The sequence below is a fragment of the Rana temporaria genome, chromosome 12, assembly GCF_905171775.1.
Source record: "Rana temporaria chromosome 12, aRanTem1.1, whole genome shotgun sequence".
In the NCBI taxonomy this organism is placed as follows: domain Eukaryota; kingdom Metazoa; phylum Chordata; class Amphibia; order Anura; family Ranidae; genus Rana; species Rana temporaria.
In genome coordinates, this window is record NC_053500.1 from 113,397,578 (window position 1) to 113,415,500 (window position 17,923).

At 43.5% G+C, this 17,923-nt stretch overlaps 1 protein-coding gene across 2 annotated transcripts in view; it reads left to right on the plus strand.

Moving 5' to 3' along the window:
- The first annotated feature begins 17,627 nt into the window (after positions 1 to 17,627).
- LOC120918572 (lysosomal protective protein-like) overlaps positions 17,628 to 17,923 on the plus strand; it is a 53,341-nt gene continuing 53,045 nt past the window's right edge. Inside the window, exon 1 of one of the 2 annotated variants that reach the window (XM_040330227.1) lies at positions 17,628 to 17,813. In XM_040330227.1, the coding sequence (XP_040186161.1) occupies positions 17,784 to 17,813 (30 nt within the window). In that variant the 5' untranslated portion in view covers positions 17,628 to 17,783. The remainder of the gene's footprint in view (positions 17,814 to 17,923) is intronic. The other variant, XM_040330225.1, reaches the window with a different exon arrangement.

Consider the following 17,923-nt stretch of genomic DNA (forward strand, 5'->3'; position numbering starts at 1 on the left):
CTAATGTAGCCACGCCCCCATAAGGGTGCCCACCGTGGTTTAGAGTGACCACGTGTCCCAGATTGCCCGGGATAGTTCCACATTTTGCAGATCTGTCCCAGGCACATTTATTACAGGAAAATAAGGTGTCCCGGAATGAAAATTACACAACCACCCCCCCTCCCCCAGGCCAATCTGATGCCCCCAAAAAAGGCCGCTTTACTCACTGACCGTACTTGTCCTGGCCTGGAATGGAGGAGCACAATCCCGCCCCCTGCTTGTGATTGGAGAAATCATGAATCCCGCCTTTTGTGTTCTATCACTGTGCTGCAAATTGTTACAGCACAAGCTGATTTTTGGGAAGGGAGGGTGTCCCTGAATGGTAGTTTGGAAATTTCCCCAAATTATTTCCTCACTGGTGGTGAAACAAAACACAGTTCGCCGGCTCCTGGTTGCTAGGGGCTGGCAGGGTAACTGTGACAGGTGATCGCACCCAAATGTAGCCATGCCCCCATAGGGATTGCTGAAAGTTGTGGTTCAACCATCACTCTGCCCAGCCAGATGTCCATTTTACAGTCACTCAGTAAGACAGACCAGACTATAGCTTGTTTTGTTTTATTCAGGGGATTAAACTTGGATGGGTAGTAGGGAATTATGGAATGTCCAGGATTTTAGAACAAACACTTGTGAATTGTAGATCAATCAATTGTGCGTTGTAGAACAATCAATTGTGAATTGTAGAACAATCAATTGGGACTACTATGTACACTCCCTGTACATACACCTTAATCTTCTCTCCAGCACTTCCTTGCTGCAGACTGTTCCTTCACCAGCACTTCCCTTGCTGCCGACTGTCACTCCTCCAGGCTAGCTAGCACCACGTGGGTAGACCTGACACTGTTCCGGCCAGGCCTCAATGAACTGCCCTTGTGGGCAGGGACCTCGGGCCCACTTCTTTCCCACAAGCAGATAAACCACATTATTAATCCCACATGCGCTGACATCTCCTACATATTGTGAGTTACCAATTGTCTTTTATGGAATAAAATGTCTTAATAATGCTAAACTTAGATGGCGCTGCTCCCCTTCTGTCTTGGTTGCTACCTGCCCGCTGCTTGCCACTGAAGCTGAGGAGGAAAGGACACAGGAGCTGCTGCTCGCAAACCTGACCAGTGCCCGAAGGAGCCCAAAACTCGGCCGCCACCTAGATGGGGCATATGTCGGGGTGGGGGTGCTGCCTACCGACAAACTGAACCTGAGGAGGAAAGGACACAGGAGCTGCTGCTCGCAACCTGACCAGTGCCCGAAGGAGCCCAAAACTCTGCTTGCCACCTAGATGGGGCATATGTCAGAGTGGGGGTGCTGCCTACCGACAAACAGGAGGCTGGGTGGTTGTTTGCCGCCCCCCCCCAAAATAAAACCACCAGCTGCCACTGCTTACACAGTGCACACAGCTACCCACACAGCATATAGACTGGGTCTGTACAATTATTTCCATTAAGTCATAACGTGACATGAAAGTACAATGAGACATGGTAAAGTACTTTTATGTCAATTTACAAATTGCGAGTTTAAGCATATTTAGGAACAAGCATTAAAAAAAGCCATTCATGGTCACATGACAAGTTTGCATTGAAAATGCCAATGCGGTTAAAGCTTGCCGTATTATCAGAGCCTGATCAAAATATGTGAGACTAAAATGTAATTATCTGAAAAAGGAAGCGGCCAACTGTTATATCTAAAATTTGATAAGACGATTATCTAAAGTATACAGCATGAGAAAGCAACAAAAGATTGATACATCTATAAAAAGTTTTGAAGCGGCACCCCGAATGAGCCGATTGATCATTTTAGGTTTCCTGTTCTGAGCACTGACACACCTGGTTGAAAGTAAAACACCAATAGAAAATACCTTTTTCCTGGCTATTTTTAAAAACAAAGAATGAACACATGCCTGCTTAGGAATAAACATGCTTTTATAGTGGCAAGAGCTTAATATACACAGTAGTAGAACAAAAATGCACACACAGCACATGAATCTGAACGTAGTCTGCTAAACAGAGTAGTGACTATTAGCTAGATTCAGGTAGGGTGGCGCATCTTTCAGGCGGCGTAGTGTATCGTATGTATGCTACGCCGCCGTAAGTCAGAGAGGCAAGTGCTGTATTCACAAAGCACTTGCCTCCTAAGTTACGGCGGCGTAGCGTAAATGGGGCCGGCCTAAGCGCGCCTAATTCAAATGAGGATGAGGGGGCGTGTTTTATGTAAATGATTGGTGACCCGACGTGATTGACGTTTTTTACATATCCCAGTGTGCATTGCTCCAAAGTACGCCGCGTGTACATATCCCAGTGTGCATTGCTCCAAAGTACGCCGCAAGGACGTATTGGTTTCGACGTGAGCGTAAATTACGTCCAGCCCCATTCACGGACGACTGGTCATACTTAACATTGACTAGGCCAGCTATTTGTTCGTCTAACTTTACGCCGGAAAAAGCCGTACGTAAACGACGTAAAAAAAATGCGCCGGGCGCACATAGGTTTCTGAATCTGCGTATCTAGTCATTTGCATATTCTACTCCGAACTCAACAGAAGCGCCACCTAGCGGCCAGCCTAAATATTGCACCCTAAGATATGGCGGCGTAGGAGACTTACGCCGCTCGTATCTTAGCCTAATTTAAGCGTATCTGGTTTCCAGAATACGCTTAAATTTAGGACGGCGTAGATTCAGAGTTACGTCGGCGTATCTACTGATACGCCGGCGTAAAGCTATCTGAATCCAGCTATATGTTAGGACTACTTAGGTCCGTTTTACAGGCGGATTTGAGCGGGCCCTCTATTGACTTGTATGGGCAGGCGAATGTTAGCGGAGATGTGTCAGCTGACACCCCGCCTGCCATCCGATTCGACAAAATCTGCTCAAAATAGTCATATGGTGATACGTTTGCCATCCGTCCAGCGGATCGGATGGGATCAGATGAAAATGGACAGGCAGTCTGTTTTCATCCAATCTCAATATAGAGGACAGTTGAGCTCTGTCAGGTCCGTCCCTGCACAGTGAGCGGAGACGGACCTGTCATCTGCCTGCTCAGCGGGGATCAACAGAGCGATTACCCGCTGAGCTTGTGGAGTCCACTGAACAGATCCGCCTCTTGTGAAAGGGGCCTAACTGGAAACAATACTGGTATTGGCAGGCCAGAAATAAACAGTGTACATTTATATTAAATAATGGATGTTACTATTACTCTGGTTTAGAATGCACTATAAGGGGATGGATGGTATATAGTGTCTATTCAGAGGTACCTCTTAAGCTAAATAAAGGGTGTAAGACCTCGGTGCAGCAATTGTTCCACAGCGGGGGGTTGGGATAGTTGATGGACCCACAGCAGATTGCGGATCCCAATGCTCGGGGCCCAGTGTGATCGTTATGCGATCACATGATCACAATGTCAACAAAACTGTTATGCCGCATACAGACGGTCAATTTTTGTGATGAAAAAAAATGAAGTTTTTGAAAACGTCATTTAAAATGATAGTGTGTGGGGGAAAACGTTGTTTTATGTCTTCAGAAAAACGACCAAAAAAAAATTCGAACATGCTCTAATTTTTTGTGTCATTTTTCAAAATGTCGTTTTTTGTGTCAATTAAAATGATAGTGTGTGGGCAAAATGACGTTGAAAACGACGTTTTTAAACCCGCACATGCTCAGAAGCAAGTTATAAAGCGAGCTTCAATGGAACAGAGTGCCGTCATACGTGCTGAACGTAACATCGTTTTGCTAGAGCATTTTGAAAAACGATGGTGTGTATGCTACATCGTTTTTGAAAATGAAGTTTAAAAAATGTCGTTTTTTTTCATCACTTCAAACGTCATTTTTTTTTCATCACAAAAAATGACCGTCTGTACGCGGCATTATGAATTAATTTGATCATAACAGCTTGGTTGCCTATGCTGTGATTGGCCCACAGCTATCACATGGTACCTGGGCCAACCACAGCACCCTGTTCCATGTGTAGTAGAACTATAGGCAAAACTTTTTTTCTAAACTTTTCAGTCTTTTTTTTTTTTTTTTTTTTCATTTATATGGCAAAAAAATTAAGAACCCAGTGGTGATCAATTACCACCAAAAGAAAGTTCTATTTGATTAAAAAAAGCACATGTCTGCGAAGATGCCAGTTAAAATAACACAGTGCTGATTAGCAAAAAATGCTCTTGACATAAAGGTGGTAAAACCTCCTGGAGCTCAAGTGCTCCCACTGTGCCCATCAAATGCTGCCACTGTGCCATAAAATGCTCTCACTGTGCCCATCAAATCCTGAAACTGTGTCCATCAAATGCCCCCACTGTGCCCATCAAACACTGCCACTGTGCCATCAAATGCAGCCACTGTGCCCATCAAATACTGCCACTGTGCCAATCAAATTCTCCCACTGTGCCCATCAAATGCTGCTACTGTGCTATAAAATGCTCCCACTGTGCCCATCAAATGCTGCCACTGTGCCATCAAATTCTCCCACTGTACCAATCGAATGCTCCCACTGTGCCATCAAATGCAGCCACTGTGCCCATCGAATGCTGCCACTGTGCCCATCGAATGCTGCCACTGTGCCCATCAAATGCCGCCACTGTGCGCTCGCAGGTCACCTTTTTTGACGCCTATTAGAGCCTATGGCTCTAATCAGGTGCTTCAAAAACACCCCCCGCCGCTGTAATTCAGGTCCCCGTGCCCAAAAAGGGTCCGGGCGCCTAAATAGGGGGTGGCAGCAGCGGCCATGGATAAATTCATGCAATGCATGAATCTAATCATTGGTCATAGAGGGGGTGGCTGAAGAGAGGGGGCGGCGCCCATGCGCCCTTATGGACCCACTGACAGCTGATGAGTCATCTGTTGTTAAGGATGCGGCGGCCTGCTTCCCGACCCGCTCCTTAGCAACCAGCTCTTTGTCAAAAAACAGCATGGCAGTACCCTCAACCCCCACGCTGTTTTCTAAAAAATCCTGCATGAGATACCACCAGCAAAATCCTGGTAGTAAATTTTGCATGTTTTTTTAACTCTCTGGTCCGTTTGTGAATTGGACTTTTTTAAACGAAATTTCCTGGCACATTTTTCATTTTGCTGTAAACACTGCATAATCATTATTTTTTATTTTTTTATGAATTAGACTTAATTTATCTCATGCAATAATTTATGAAAATGAGTAACTTGACTGCGTTATAGCATGCGGTAAACGTTAGTGAATTGACCCCTGTGTTCAACTTAATTTGCTGTGTGTGCATTTATGTTCTATCGACAATGATAATATAATAAGTATGTTTTATAAGCAGGCATGTGTTTATTCTTTGATTTTATAATGGTCTTTATATGTACCTACAGTGTTTTACTTTCAACCAGGTATGTCAGTGGGGCTGAGGTTGTTCTTGGAGTCGAGGATCATAACAAGGGACTCAAAATTATCCAGCGGCTCCTTTGGTGGGTGACACTACATATCTAGAATCTGATAAGATGATTATCTAAAATATACAGCATGAGAGAGCAACAAAAGATTGTTATATCTCTGATAAGTTAACGCCCTATATTGTTATCATTTTTAAGTGCATGTAAACCCATTATCCATATGTTTGGCATCATGTCTCACTGTATACATTTTATTTAGCAAATCATGACTAATGCCGCGTACACACGATCATTTTTAGGGTTGTAAAAAACAAAGTTTTTAAGGGTCTAGAAAAAAATACGTTTTTTTCAACCCGATCATTAAAACGACGTTGCCTACACACGATCGTAAAAAAAAAATGCTCTAGCAAAGCGCGGTGACGTACAACATGTACAACGGCACTATAAAGGGGAAGTTCCATGCGGATGACGCCACCCTTTGAGCTGCTTTAGCTGATTTTGTGTTAGTAAAAGACGATTCACGCTTTTCTGTCTGTTACAGCGTGATGAATGTGCTTACTCCATTACGAACGGTAGTTTTACCAGAACGAGCGCTCCCGTCTCATAACTTGCTTCTGAGCATGCCCGAATTTTTCACGTCGTTAAAGCCCACACACGATCATTTTTTACAACCCGAAAAACGACAACGTTAAAAACGTCGTGAAAAAATAGAGTCATGTCAGCAGCTTCTTTGCAGCGCATTAGGAGCGGTGAATACACCTAAAGCACCCCTGCCCATTGAAATCGCTGTATCTGCGCTTTGCAGGTGCTTTTAACCCTTTTTCGGCGGATAGCGGGGGTTAAAAGCACCCTGCTAGAGGCCGAAAAGCACCGAAAAAACGACAGTAAAGCTCCGCTAAAAATAGTGTGAAAGGGGTCTAAGGCTGCTTTCACACTGGGGAGCATGCGGCATTGGCGGTAAAGCCTCCTTCACCGCCCATGCCTATTGAAATGAATGGGCAGCGCTGCCGAAGCACCTTTCTTCAGCTGCTAGCAAGGGTTAAAAGTGCCGCACTAGTGGCTGAAAAGTGCACCTAAAACGGCGGTAACGTTTTAGTGGCGCTTAACGCTGATGCAGCTCACTGGCAGTGTGAAAGGGGTCTAAAGTTCACATGTGTATATGGCTTTGGTATATGACCAAGTGTGTCAGTGGGACTGAGCAGTTAAGGGAGTCGTGGCAGACCCACAGTTGTGTCCCCTAGTAAAAAAAATGACATTTAACTGTTCGCATTTAAAGGTCACTGGTTTTGCAGTTTGTGCTAGTTATTCAAAGATAGTATAAACTGAACGGAAAGTCACCATATCTGATTACGTTGGTAAAAAGTTTGGAACCTACTACTGTGACAGAAGTGACAAGTCTGGGAATATGCAGAGTGGAGATTCCAACACCATTAAACTCAGGCCCCGTACACACGAGAGGATCGATCCGCTGAAATTGATCCGCGGATCGGTTTCAGCGGATAGATCCGCTGGTGTGTACGATCCAGCGGATATTTATCCGCGGATATATTTCGGGCCGACCGATTTCCAGCGGATAAAAATTTCTTAGCATGCTAAGAAATCTATCCGCTGGAATCGGCTCCAGCGGATCGATCCGGTGGTCTGTACAGACTCACCGGATCGATCCGTCCGAACCCATCCCTCGCATGCGTCGTAATGATTCGACGCATGCGTGGATATCCTTATATGACAGCGTCGCGCACGTCGCCGCATCATCATCGCGGCGACGGCGCGACACGTCACCGCGGACGGAATTCCGCGGGGATTTTGATCTCCTGGTTAGTACAACCAGGAGATCAAAATCCGCCAGAGGATTTATCCGCGGATACGGTCCGGAGGACCGTTTCGGCGGATAAATCCTCTCGTGTGTACCCGGCATAAGAGTATAATATCATTGGTGAATTGTAGTTTCTTTAGAAAGTTTGCCTGTTTCTATACGGATGTTATGCATTAAGGTAAAAAACATTTTGGGGCAGATCCACAGAGATCTGCACCCGCGCAGCGTATCAGAGATACGCTACGCCGCCGTACCTTACCTGACTTTAGTTCGAATCCAGGAAGATTTCGCGCCGTAAGTTACGGTGGCGTAGTCTATCTCTGGCGGCGGAATTCAAATCGGCATCCCCGCGCCGATTGAACTGTGCATGCTCCGCTCCAAAATTTCCCGCCGTGCTTTGCGCTAAATGACGACGCAAGGACGTCATTTTTTTTAACATAGACGAGAATTACGTCCATCCCGATTCACGGACGACTTACGCCAAAAAAATTAAAAAAATTAAATTAAATGCGGGAATGACGGCCATACTTAACATGGCAAGTCTAACTATACGCGACGAAATACCAGCTTAACTATAGGCCAAAAAAAGCTGACTAGAGACGTCGTAAAAAAAAATGCGACGGCCGCTCGTACGTTCGTGGATCGTCGGAAATAGCTAATTTGCATACCCGACGTGGAAAACTTTAGTGACGGAGGCACCCTAGTACCATAGCTTCCAGCAATGAAAAGCGCTCTATTTTGGAGGAGGTGGACCTTTAATTCATCTGCTTACCCTTCATTCATATGCCGCGTACACACTATCGCTTTCTGCGATGGAAAAAAGCGACGCTTTATGTGCTTTAAAAAAACGTCATTTTTCAAACTTCAATTTGAACAACGACGTAGCATACACACCATCGCTTTTTCACAACGCTCTAGCACAGCGCAGTTCCGTCAATCACGCACGACGTCACTATAAAGGGTCGTTTCCATGCGGAAGACGGCCTCTTTTGCTGATATCGTGTTGCTGCGTGTTAGTAAAAGTTTGGTGAGATACGATTCGTGATTTTCAGTGACTGTGCTTTAAATTTCGTTTTCTGTCGTACAGTTTGTCTATTTGTTGTCGGATCTGTGATACAGTGCTTGTACTAAGGACGTATTTGTTTAGGCATTACGTTTTGTGTGCACGGTGCTGTTTAGCAGGTCGTTCTTCAAAGGCCATTCTTTACTTCAGGGCGTAATTTTTAGTCTGATCTGATTTGACGACCGTTTTCTAGCCATGTTGCGGGTACGAACTCGTCGCCGAGATCGTGCTGTGCTTGTTGTTAGGATGTGTGCTGCATCCCAGCGACGGTCCATGAACAGGGTGAGGAGGAGGTTGTGGACCAAGAACTGGTTGCTATGCAGGGACCAGTTCTCTCATATGCCTCTGCTGCGGGAGATCCGAGAAAATAACCCTGATGATTTCAGGAATTTTCTTAGGATGTCTGACCCCGTATTTCAGCAGCTTTTGGCTTTGGTGTCGCCATATATCACCAGGCAGGACACCGTTATGCGGGAAGCCATCACTGCTGAGCAGAGGCTAGTTGCTACGTTACGCTACCTTGCAACAGGGAGAAGTCTGCAGGACTTGAAGTTCTCGACGGGCATCTCCCCCCAGGCTCTGGGCCTCATAATCCCTGAGACCTGTTCGGCCATCATTCAGGTTCTTCAGGAGGACTATGTTAAGGTAAGTGGTGTTCTTTCAATGGTCAAACTATGGCCCAAAAAAAAAAAAAAAAAAAAATGTTCTAATATGCTCAGAATGCTCACTTTGTCTCTATGTATGCTGTTCTACACAATTTGTAAAGCCCTACATGTTTATTTAATTTAGCCAACCTGTCCATCATTCTATGTTGTGGCCAAACCCACCTAGCATAGTCCCTATATCCCCGTTTATTTGTGGCCTCCATTGTAGTGCTGCATTTTGTGTGTCCCTATATCCCCGTTTATTTGTGGCCTCCATTGTAGTGCTGCATTTTGTGTGTCCCTATATCCCCGTTTATTTGTGGCCTCCATTGTCCAAACCCCCCCCCCCCTAGATTTTTGAACTACATACTAATAATTATTTTTCTTAGTTTGATATTTTTTGGGGGGTTGTTTCTCATGTGAGAAACTCATCTTGAGCCCCACTCCCCCTAAATATATTTTTTCAACATCAGAGGGGGGTGATTAATATGCTTAATTGTTCACATGTTATTTTTTAATACTAACCTTTTTTGTGGAATTGTTGGTGGGATCCCTTGTAATTTTAGCTATATTCTGTTCAAAATCTTTGTTATAATGTTTTTTATTTTTTCTTTCTATCTAGTTCCCCACCACGCCACAGGAATGGCAGACTGTGGCAGCGGACTTCTCCCAGCGTTGGAACTTTCCGAACTGCGGAGGAGCCATTGATGGCAAGCACATCCGCATTGTGCCCCCACCCCATAGTGGATCCCATTTCTTCAATTACAAGGGGTTCCACAGCGTTGTTTTGATGGCGGTGGTCTCTGCAAATTACGAGTTCTTGTACGTGGATGTTGGGAAAAATGGCCGGATGTCGGACGGCGGTGTGTTTGCGGAGACGGAGTTCGCCCAACGGCTTCGGTTGGAGGACCTAGGATTGCCACCTGCGGAGGAGAACGAAGAGGGTCTGCCCTTCGTGTTTGTAGCAGATGAGGCTTTTGGTTTGGGTCCCCACCTCATGAGGCCATTTCCCGTACGCACCCTCACCCATGAGAGGAGGGTTTTTAATTATCGGCTGGCCAGAGCAAGACGTGTGGTAGAGAATGCCTTTGGAATCATGGCCAGCCGATTCAGATTGTTTTTAACAGCAATAAACCTGGCGGAATACAAGTGGAATTACATCATCCTATCTTGTTGCATTTTGCACAATTTTTTGAAACGAAATTCTCAAACTTACCTGACGGTATTGCCTGATGAGGCTGATCTTGTGGCTCCGGAGCCGGGACATCAGGCTAGCCATAGAGGCTTGGCCCCCCAAACCGCACGTGCAGTGCGTCAATCCTATGTGGACTATTTTATGGGGAGGGGGGCCATTGCAATGCCTGATCTTGATTAAATAATTAAATTTACTTTTTGTTTGATGAAACAGTGTTTATTTGTTTGATTTTAGTTATTTGTAAGTTTTGGGGGGTAATGTTTCTTTTTCCTAGGTTCTCATCCAGCCATGTGTTTGGGATGTCATAAATTCACATGAGTGTTAAATCTTAATAACTCTACAAATATGCCTGAGTAATTGAATGAGTCTGCATTGATACCAATAACTACACACAAATTGTTTGGAGTCCAAAATGTTATTTATTTGTTACTTTTTTTTTTTTGATTAGTACAACAAATCATTTTTTTTGTTTTTTTGGTCTTTTTTGATTAGTACAAAATATAATATAATTTTTTTGTTTTTTTGGTCTTTTTTGATTAGTACAAAATATAATATAATTTTTTTGTTTTTTTGGTCTTTTTTGATTAGTACAAAATATAATCTAATTTTTTTGTTTTTTTGGTCTTTTTTGATTAGTACAAAATATATATTTTTTTTTTTTTTGGTCTTTTTTGATTAGTACAAAATATAATTTTTTTTTTTTTTTTGGTCTTTTTTGATTAGTACAAAATATAATTTTTTTTTTTTTTTTTTTTTTTTTTTTTTCAAATTCAAGGAAAAAAGAAAATACACCAAAAATTAAACCCTCCCCAAAACATTAATAACATTTTTAAGCTGCCGTTCCAGCGTCTTTGCTTTGTGGCGTATTTCACGGCAGGCCAGACGTATGTCCTCGACTTGGGCCCTGCAGGTGAGAACCTCGCCGATGAGGAGCTGGGCACTATACGTGTCCAGTGCCTGACCAGCCCGATTTCCTCCTGAAATGTGGAACCAAAACATGTGTTAAAAGATTGTATGCCTATATCTATATTCACAGAAAATGTGGTAGATGTTACTTTACCGGATGTTGAGGCAGGTTCCTCTTCCTCTACATCCCTCGGGGGTGTGGCTTGATTGGCTTGTGCCTCCTGCCTTTCTGCTTCATTGTGCCCTACAAGATTGAAGAAAGGGAAAACATGAGGTTCAACCATTACGAGCGGCATGAAATGACACCCAAAAAATAAGAAATGATAAACAAAAGGTCACTATTGTTGATTTTTAAACAATTATCAATAAAATAGACCAATATTTAATCCATTCACAAAGTAATGTCAAATCAGTTAACCCAATTTTTAATTTTAGATATGTAAGCTAAACAAGTCTCCCCTGGATCTGCTCACCCCTGTGTGTGACCCAACATAGGTTGTTATTGTGACAAACAATTGTGCTACTGAGTACACATGTTCAATAAAAAAAGGAGTAGCAAACGCTCCTTTTTGTGAATCTCAAGGTATTTACGTTTCTTCTAAAATAAGCTGAAACACATTTCCATCTATTCCAGAATTGAATACACCTTTTTTTTAAGCCCCAAAAATGTCACAACTTTCATATTTGTGTCGACTAATTGGTCATAGGAGTCGTCGTTCATTCGCCCACAATTCCTAAATTTACGATTTTTGTTCAGATACAGTGCTTCAACTCCCCTTTGCACATGCAAACTAGGCATGATGCCATTTCTCATTAATATGGTCTTGGATTATTGAAAGTCACCGAATGAACGACGACTACGACGACTGCATCATGCGTCCACATTCATAATATTCATTTTATGGTCAACCTGGCCCAAAAAAAAAAATGGCACAAAGAACACACCAAAATAATTAAATACACATGGAAAAAACTTACTTCTTCTTCGAATCACCCTATTAATTCTGTAAAGTTGGTGGGGTTCCCTTTTTTTTAAATCCGACCACCTTTTGCGCAGGTGCTCTCTGCTCCTGGTTTTCCCAAACTTCCGCTGGAGCCTACGGATGACCTTCTCCATAATTTGGGCTTTTACTTTATTGGGATGCATGTAGGGGCCATGCTTGGCATCATAGTCCTCCCTCCTCAATATGGTGACCATCTCCACCATTTCATTAAAGCTCATGTTGGAGGCTCTGCAGCGGAATCTGCGGCGTGGTTGGGCCTGGCCTGCCTCCTGGCTAGAGCTAGAATACACCTCCATGTTGTCCATCTTTTCTCACTCACCAAACGACAGAGAAGGGGCGTGGAAAGGACGATACCGAACGTCAGGGGCGGGGTGTCGTGCGGAGCGTCACGCGTGCGTAGTGTAAAAGGGATGGGACGTGTTTGTAAACGGCGTGCATAGTCTGTGGAAGAAGGCGTAAATCCCGATCTTTCCTAACGACGAGACGTAAGTTTTTTATTCCGACTTTATTATAGTGAATAGGGAATGAGTTTGTGGGCTAGTTAGGGGAAGTAAGCTAGTGCCTTTAATTACATTATGTTTTGGCTTCTGTTTCATGTGCAGAAAGAATGGATGCCTTCAAGGATGCGGACTTCCTGACAGAATTCATCCAAAAATGGAAGGAACATCCAGTTCTGTGGCAAACCAAAAGCACAATAAATAAAAACAAAGATGCCAGGGAGAAAGCTAGACAGAGCATGCTTGTTTTTGTGAAAACAAGGGTCCCCAACGCCACAACAGCCACTGTGAAAAGTAAAATCAATTCCATCAGGGGCACCTACAGGGCCCAACGGGTCCAAGTCCTGGCCTCAATGAGGTCTGGGGCTGCAGCTGACTCCATATACAAACCAACCCTGTGGTACTATAGTCAGCTGCAGTTCCTGGACGACCACATTGAGACCAGGACATCCATGTCTACCCTTCCCCCAAGAGGTAGCTCCCAGCTTCCCAGCAGCCAATCCTCCAGTGTTCCCTGCAGACAAGAGCAGGCAAGCTCGGAGGAAGAGGAAGAGTTCCTGGAGGACCCCAATTGTGAGCCATGGAGAATGGTATGTGTTTTTTGTTTGAATTTAGTTAGTATATGACAAGTATAGTAATAATGGTAAATGTATGTTACTATTGTTCTAAATTCTATGTGAATCTCGTAAGTTTAGGGATAGGATCAATAGTCAGTAGTGGGAAAACATGATGGGGTCAAAATGGGCAAATTAATAATGTTTATGAAGGAGTGGGTGGCATTTTCAGATAGGCCAGTAGGGGGGAGTAACGCAATACACCTGCAAGGGGTCCCAGATGGAAGACACCCTTTTTGAGTACTATCTAGTTGACACTAAATTGAATAAATTAATTTTTGGGGAAAAGGCCACTTATTTACTAAATTAGGCATGCAACAACCCACATAATTCCAGGGGGACCATGTCTGAAGGTGTTTAAGGGGCCACATAATTAAGGATGGCGACCCTGTGTGTAATATATATTGACATTCAATTTGCATCACTCATGATTGTAAAAATGTGTGTGATTAATGACAAACACAAATAACATATGTTCCTTTTTTTGATACACAGGCAGACCCAAGCCAGGAAGAGCCAGGGCCCACAGGGAGCCAGGAAGAGCCAGGGCCCACAGGGAGCCAGGAAGAGACAGGGCCCACAGGGAGCCAGGAGGAGCCAGGGCCAACTGCAAGGCAGGAGGTGGCAGAGCCCACTGGGAGCCAGGAGGTGGCAGGCCCCAGTGGGACCCAGGAGGCACGCCGGCGGGATACCATCTCCCGGATCCCTCCATTCCGCAATCCCAATAAACGGCTCAGGAGTATGCGACAAATGGAGGAGGAGACCCAGGGCCTGCTTCGCCAAGCTACTGCAGCCATCCGAGAGCCACCCAGTGAAGTTGAGGGGTTCGCAGCGCTCATTGCAGCCAAGATGTACAATCTGGAGCAGAGCCAGCGTGTGCGCTGCGAACTCCTCATCTTCCAAGCCATAACCATGGCATGCCTGGGGCAGCTCGATGACGACACCCACATTGTGCGGATTGCTCCTCCTGTCCTTGCTGCTCCTCCTGCTCCTGCTCCTGCTCCTGCTCCTGCACCTGCTCCTGCTCCTCCACCTCATGAGGCTGCTCTGGCTCCTGCCACCTCATCTCCTCCAGGAACCCAGCCCCCAAGGACTCGGGCTACCGGGAAGGCTGCAGGGAAGACTGCAGGGAAGGCTGCTGGGAAGAAAAGGGCGAAGAAATAATACGGTGCCCCTGATGGAATTTTAATGTGGACTCACAGGCTGTATTTGTGGCTTCGGGGACCCTTGTTTTCAGAAAAAAACAAGCATGCTCTAAAGTGCTGCCTACCTTGGCATCTTTGTTTTTATTATGTTGTGTTTTTGGGTTGCCACTTTTTTTTTTTGAAATTTTTATGAAGACTAAAATAAAAATTAATTTTTCAGCCAAATTTCAACATGTTTCTTTATTGTAGATTTGAGAGATCAGTATTGAGTGGGCAGACCCATTACAAAATAAATAATGCAAACATTAACAAGGTAAAAAAACATGCTTGTGGGTGAGTTAACTAAAAAATTAGGTTGTTGCAGACACTTCACACACTCCTAAATAAAAACAAAATAGAGATTACTAATCAAATTGGTGACAAAAATTAAAAAATAAAAAAAAAGGTGGACCAATATATATATTTAAAATGTTTAAGATGGAAGATACAACTAAATAACAGAACACAAACATAAACATTATCAAACAAGAAAGAAACTAATTAAAAGCTTGTCATAACTATGCAACAAGATCAGCCGCAACAAACGTCCATTTCTGGGTAGCAGTTAAAAGCAGGGGTTAAAGAAGCGCTTTATTTTCTTGTCTATAAGCTGAAAAACACCTTAACGAATGTGCTGATTCTATTCTGAACAGTCGTTTTACATGAATGAGCGCTGCCGTCTCCTAACTTGCTTCTGAGCATGCGCGGGCTTAAATCGACGTTTTTACGTACACACGGTCAATGTTTAGAACACAGAAAACGACGTCGGCCAAAAACGACACATAAAATTGAAGCATGCTTCAATTTTTTTCTGTCGTTTTTTAGAAGACATAAAACGACGTTTTTGCCCACACACGGTCAATTAAATTGACGTTTTTGAAAATGACGTTTTTTTCCATCGCAGAAAGCGATGGTGTGTACGCGGCATAGAGCAAAAAGATGCATGTACAAAGTACCCGATGATTCTTTTTTTTTTTTTTTCATAATTCTTTATTTTGTGTCATTCAAATAAAGATATAAAGACAGTTCACTAGCAGTGATGGAGCAAGACGTGACCCAGAGTATCAAAGCAATACATGCTGCTGTAACTGTTTTTGAAGCAACGGAGATCATTGTGAAACATGTTTAAATAATGTTTTGCTTGAAGTTCAACCACATGTTCTGCCTGCGTCATATTGGCCTCATGGAAGTTATATCCAAGATTGTCTACATCTGACTGCCATTAGCAAGCCATACCAGCGGGAGTGATCTGAAGCTCCACCTTACACGCTGTTTTATGTCCTAAGGTAAGGATAATATAGCACTACCCCCGAAGGTGCTGCTGGTTTGTTTTGGGTGGCATGTTACCTCTATTCCTTCGCTGTCTAGGGTTTGCAATGAGAGATGGGAAGAACTGCAATATCCACACTTTAGGGCCCGGATTCACAAAGACTTACGACGGCGTATCAGTAGATACGCCATCGTAAGTCCGAATGCGGCGCCATCTATAAGCGTATTCTCAATCTGAGATACGCTTATCTGTTACTAAGATACGACTGGCGTAAGTCTCCTACGCCGTCGTATCTTAGCTGCATATTTACGCAGCTTAAAATGACACTGGCAGTAAGGGACGCTAATGGGGTTAAGTGTGTCCTAGGGAGTGCTTCTAACTGTAGGGGGGATGGGCTATGTGTGACACGACACCGACACTGCTCCCGATTACAGGGAGCTGTGATCAGTGTCCTGTCACTAGGAAGAATGGAGAAATGCTTGTTTACATCAGCATCTCCCCGTTCTTCCTCTCCGTGAGACGCTACAAGCTCCTTGGCTTGTAGTGTAATGTAAAAAGGTTTTGACATTTAAGTGCCATGCCACTGCTAAGAGGCCCAGATACAACTTTATTCCATTAAAGGTCAGGGGTCCAGATCAAGAAATAGCCAACGCATTTCAGAGGTCTACATGCCCCCTTTATCATGGCTAGAAAGAACATAAGGGGCTAGATTCAGGTAGGGGCGCGCATAGTTACGGCGGCGCAGCGTATCGTATTTACGATACGCCGCCGTAAGTTAGAGAGGCAAGTGCTGTATTCACAAAGCACTTGCCTTCTAAGTTACGGCGGCGTAGCGTAAATGGGGCCGGCGTAAGCACGCCTAATTCAAATGCGGATGAGGGGGCATGTTTTATGTAAATTCTTGGTGACCCAACGTGATTGACGCCGTCCGTGTACATATCCCAGTGTGCATTGCTCCAAAGTACGCCGCAAGGACGTATTGGTTTCGACGTGAACGTAAATTACGTCCAGCCCTATTCGCGAACGACTTAAGCAAACGACATAAAAAATTCTAATTTCGACGTGGGAAGGACGTCCATACTTAACATTGCATGCGCCTCCTAATATCAGGAGTAACCTTACGCCGAAAAAGCCTAACGTAAACGACGTAAAAAAATAGCGCCGGGCGTATGTAAATTTGTGAATTGGCATATCTAGGTCATTTGCATATTCTACGCCGAAATCGACAGAAGTGCCACCTAGCGGCCAGCATAAAATTGCACACAATTATACGCGGCGTATTCAAGTTACGTCAGCGGAGGAAGCCTATTTTTTAAACGTATCTGCCTTTGAGAATCGGGGTAAAGATACGACGGCGCAGATTTTAAATTACGGCGGCCTATCTGGAGATACGCCGCCGTATCTTGTTGCTGAATCTAGCCCAAGAAGATTATCATGTCAATCTGACATTAATACAATGTCCAACCAATGGGGTCATAATTAAAACCAAACAGTCAATAGTAATGAGAGTGTGAAAATAATTACATAGAAAAGAGAACATGATTGCTGAACAAAAAAATAATCTGTGTGCTGAAAGATAAATAATAATAAAAAAAAATACTAATAATAATAACACTAATATTAACCTAAAAAAAGAGAGGAAAAAAACTCTCAAAACTGGTATGTGTATAAATTGAACCATATATTATACAATCTGTCGTAAAACAAAAAAATAAATAAAAAATAAGACGTAAACAAAAAATTCTAATAATGACATAATGATAGTACTAATAATATTATTAATAATAATGATCATGCTACTGACAATAATAGTCATAATCAGCCAACAGGGAGCTTTAGCCTGCAGATGGCTGACTCTGGGACACAGGCGAGCAAAAGTAAGTGCACTCCTGTGACCCACAAGAGAAGCATGGCCAAAAAAGCGTCGCCCATACGTCTCTTTTAAACTTTTTAAAGTTATGTTTTTTGTTTCTCAATATGTTTCAAAGTATGACTGGTCAATTAAAAAAAAAAAAATTGCCTATCTTTTCTTTTAAATCATTTGATGTCAAAACATGCAGGAGGAACGATCTGAATGCAGGATAATACTCCGTCAGAACAAAAAAAAAAATTCAACAGATAAATTTAAATAAAAAAATGAAGTGGCTTCTCAACACGTGACTGATTAGTTATCACCGTGTGACTCCCCTATAAGAACCCAACGGAAGCTGCAGCCTATGATAGTGTCAGGACCCAAAGGAGCCAAGGTTTGTGACTTTTGCATTATTTTAGATAGTGAGCGAGTTTGTATACTAAGATTTAATGTCATTTTAAATGTAAAGTTGTGTTCCAGGGTGTATTTGTTTAGCAAACCTCT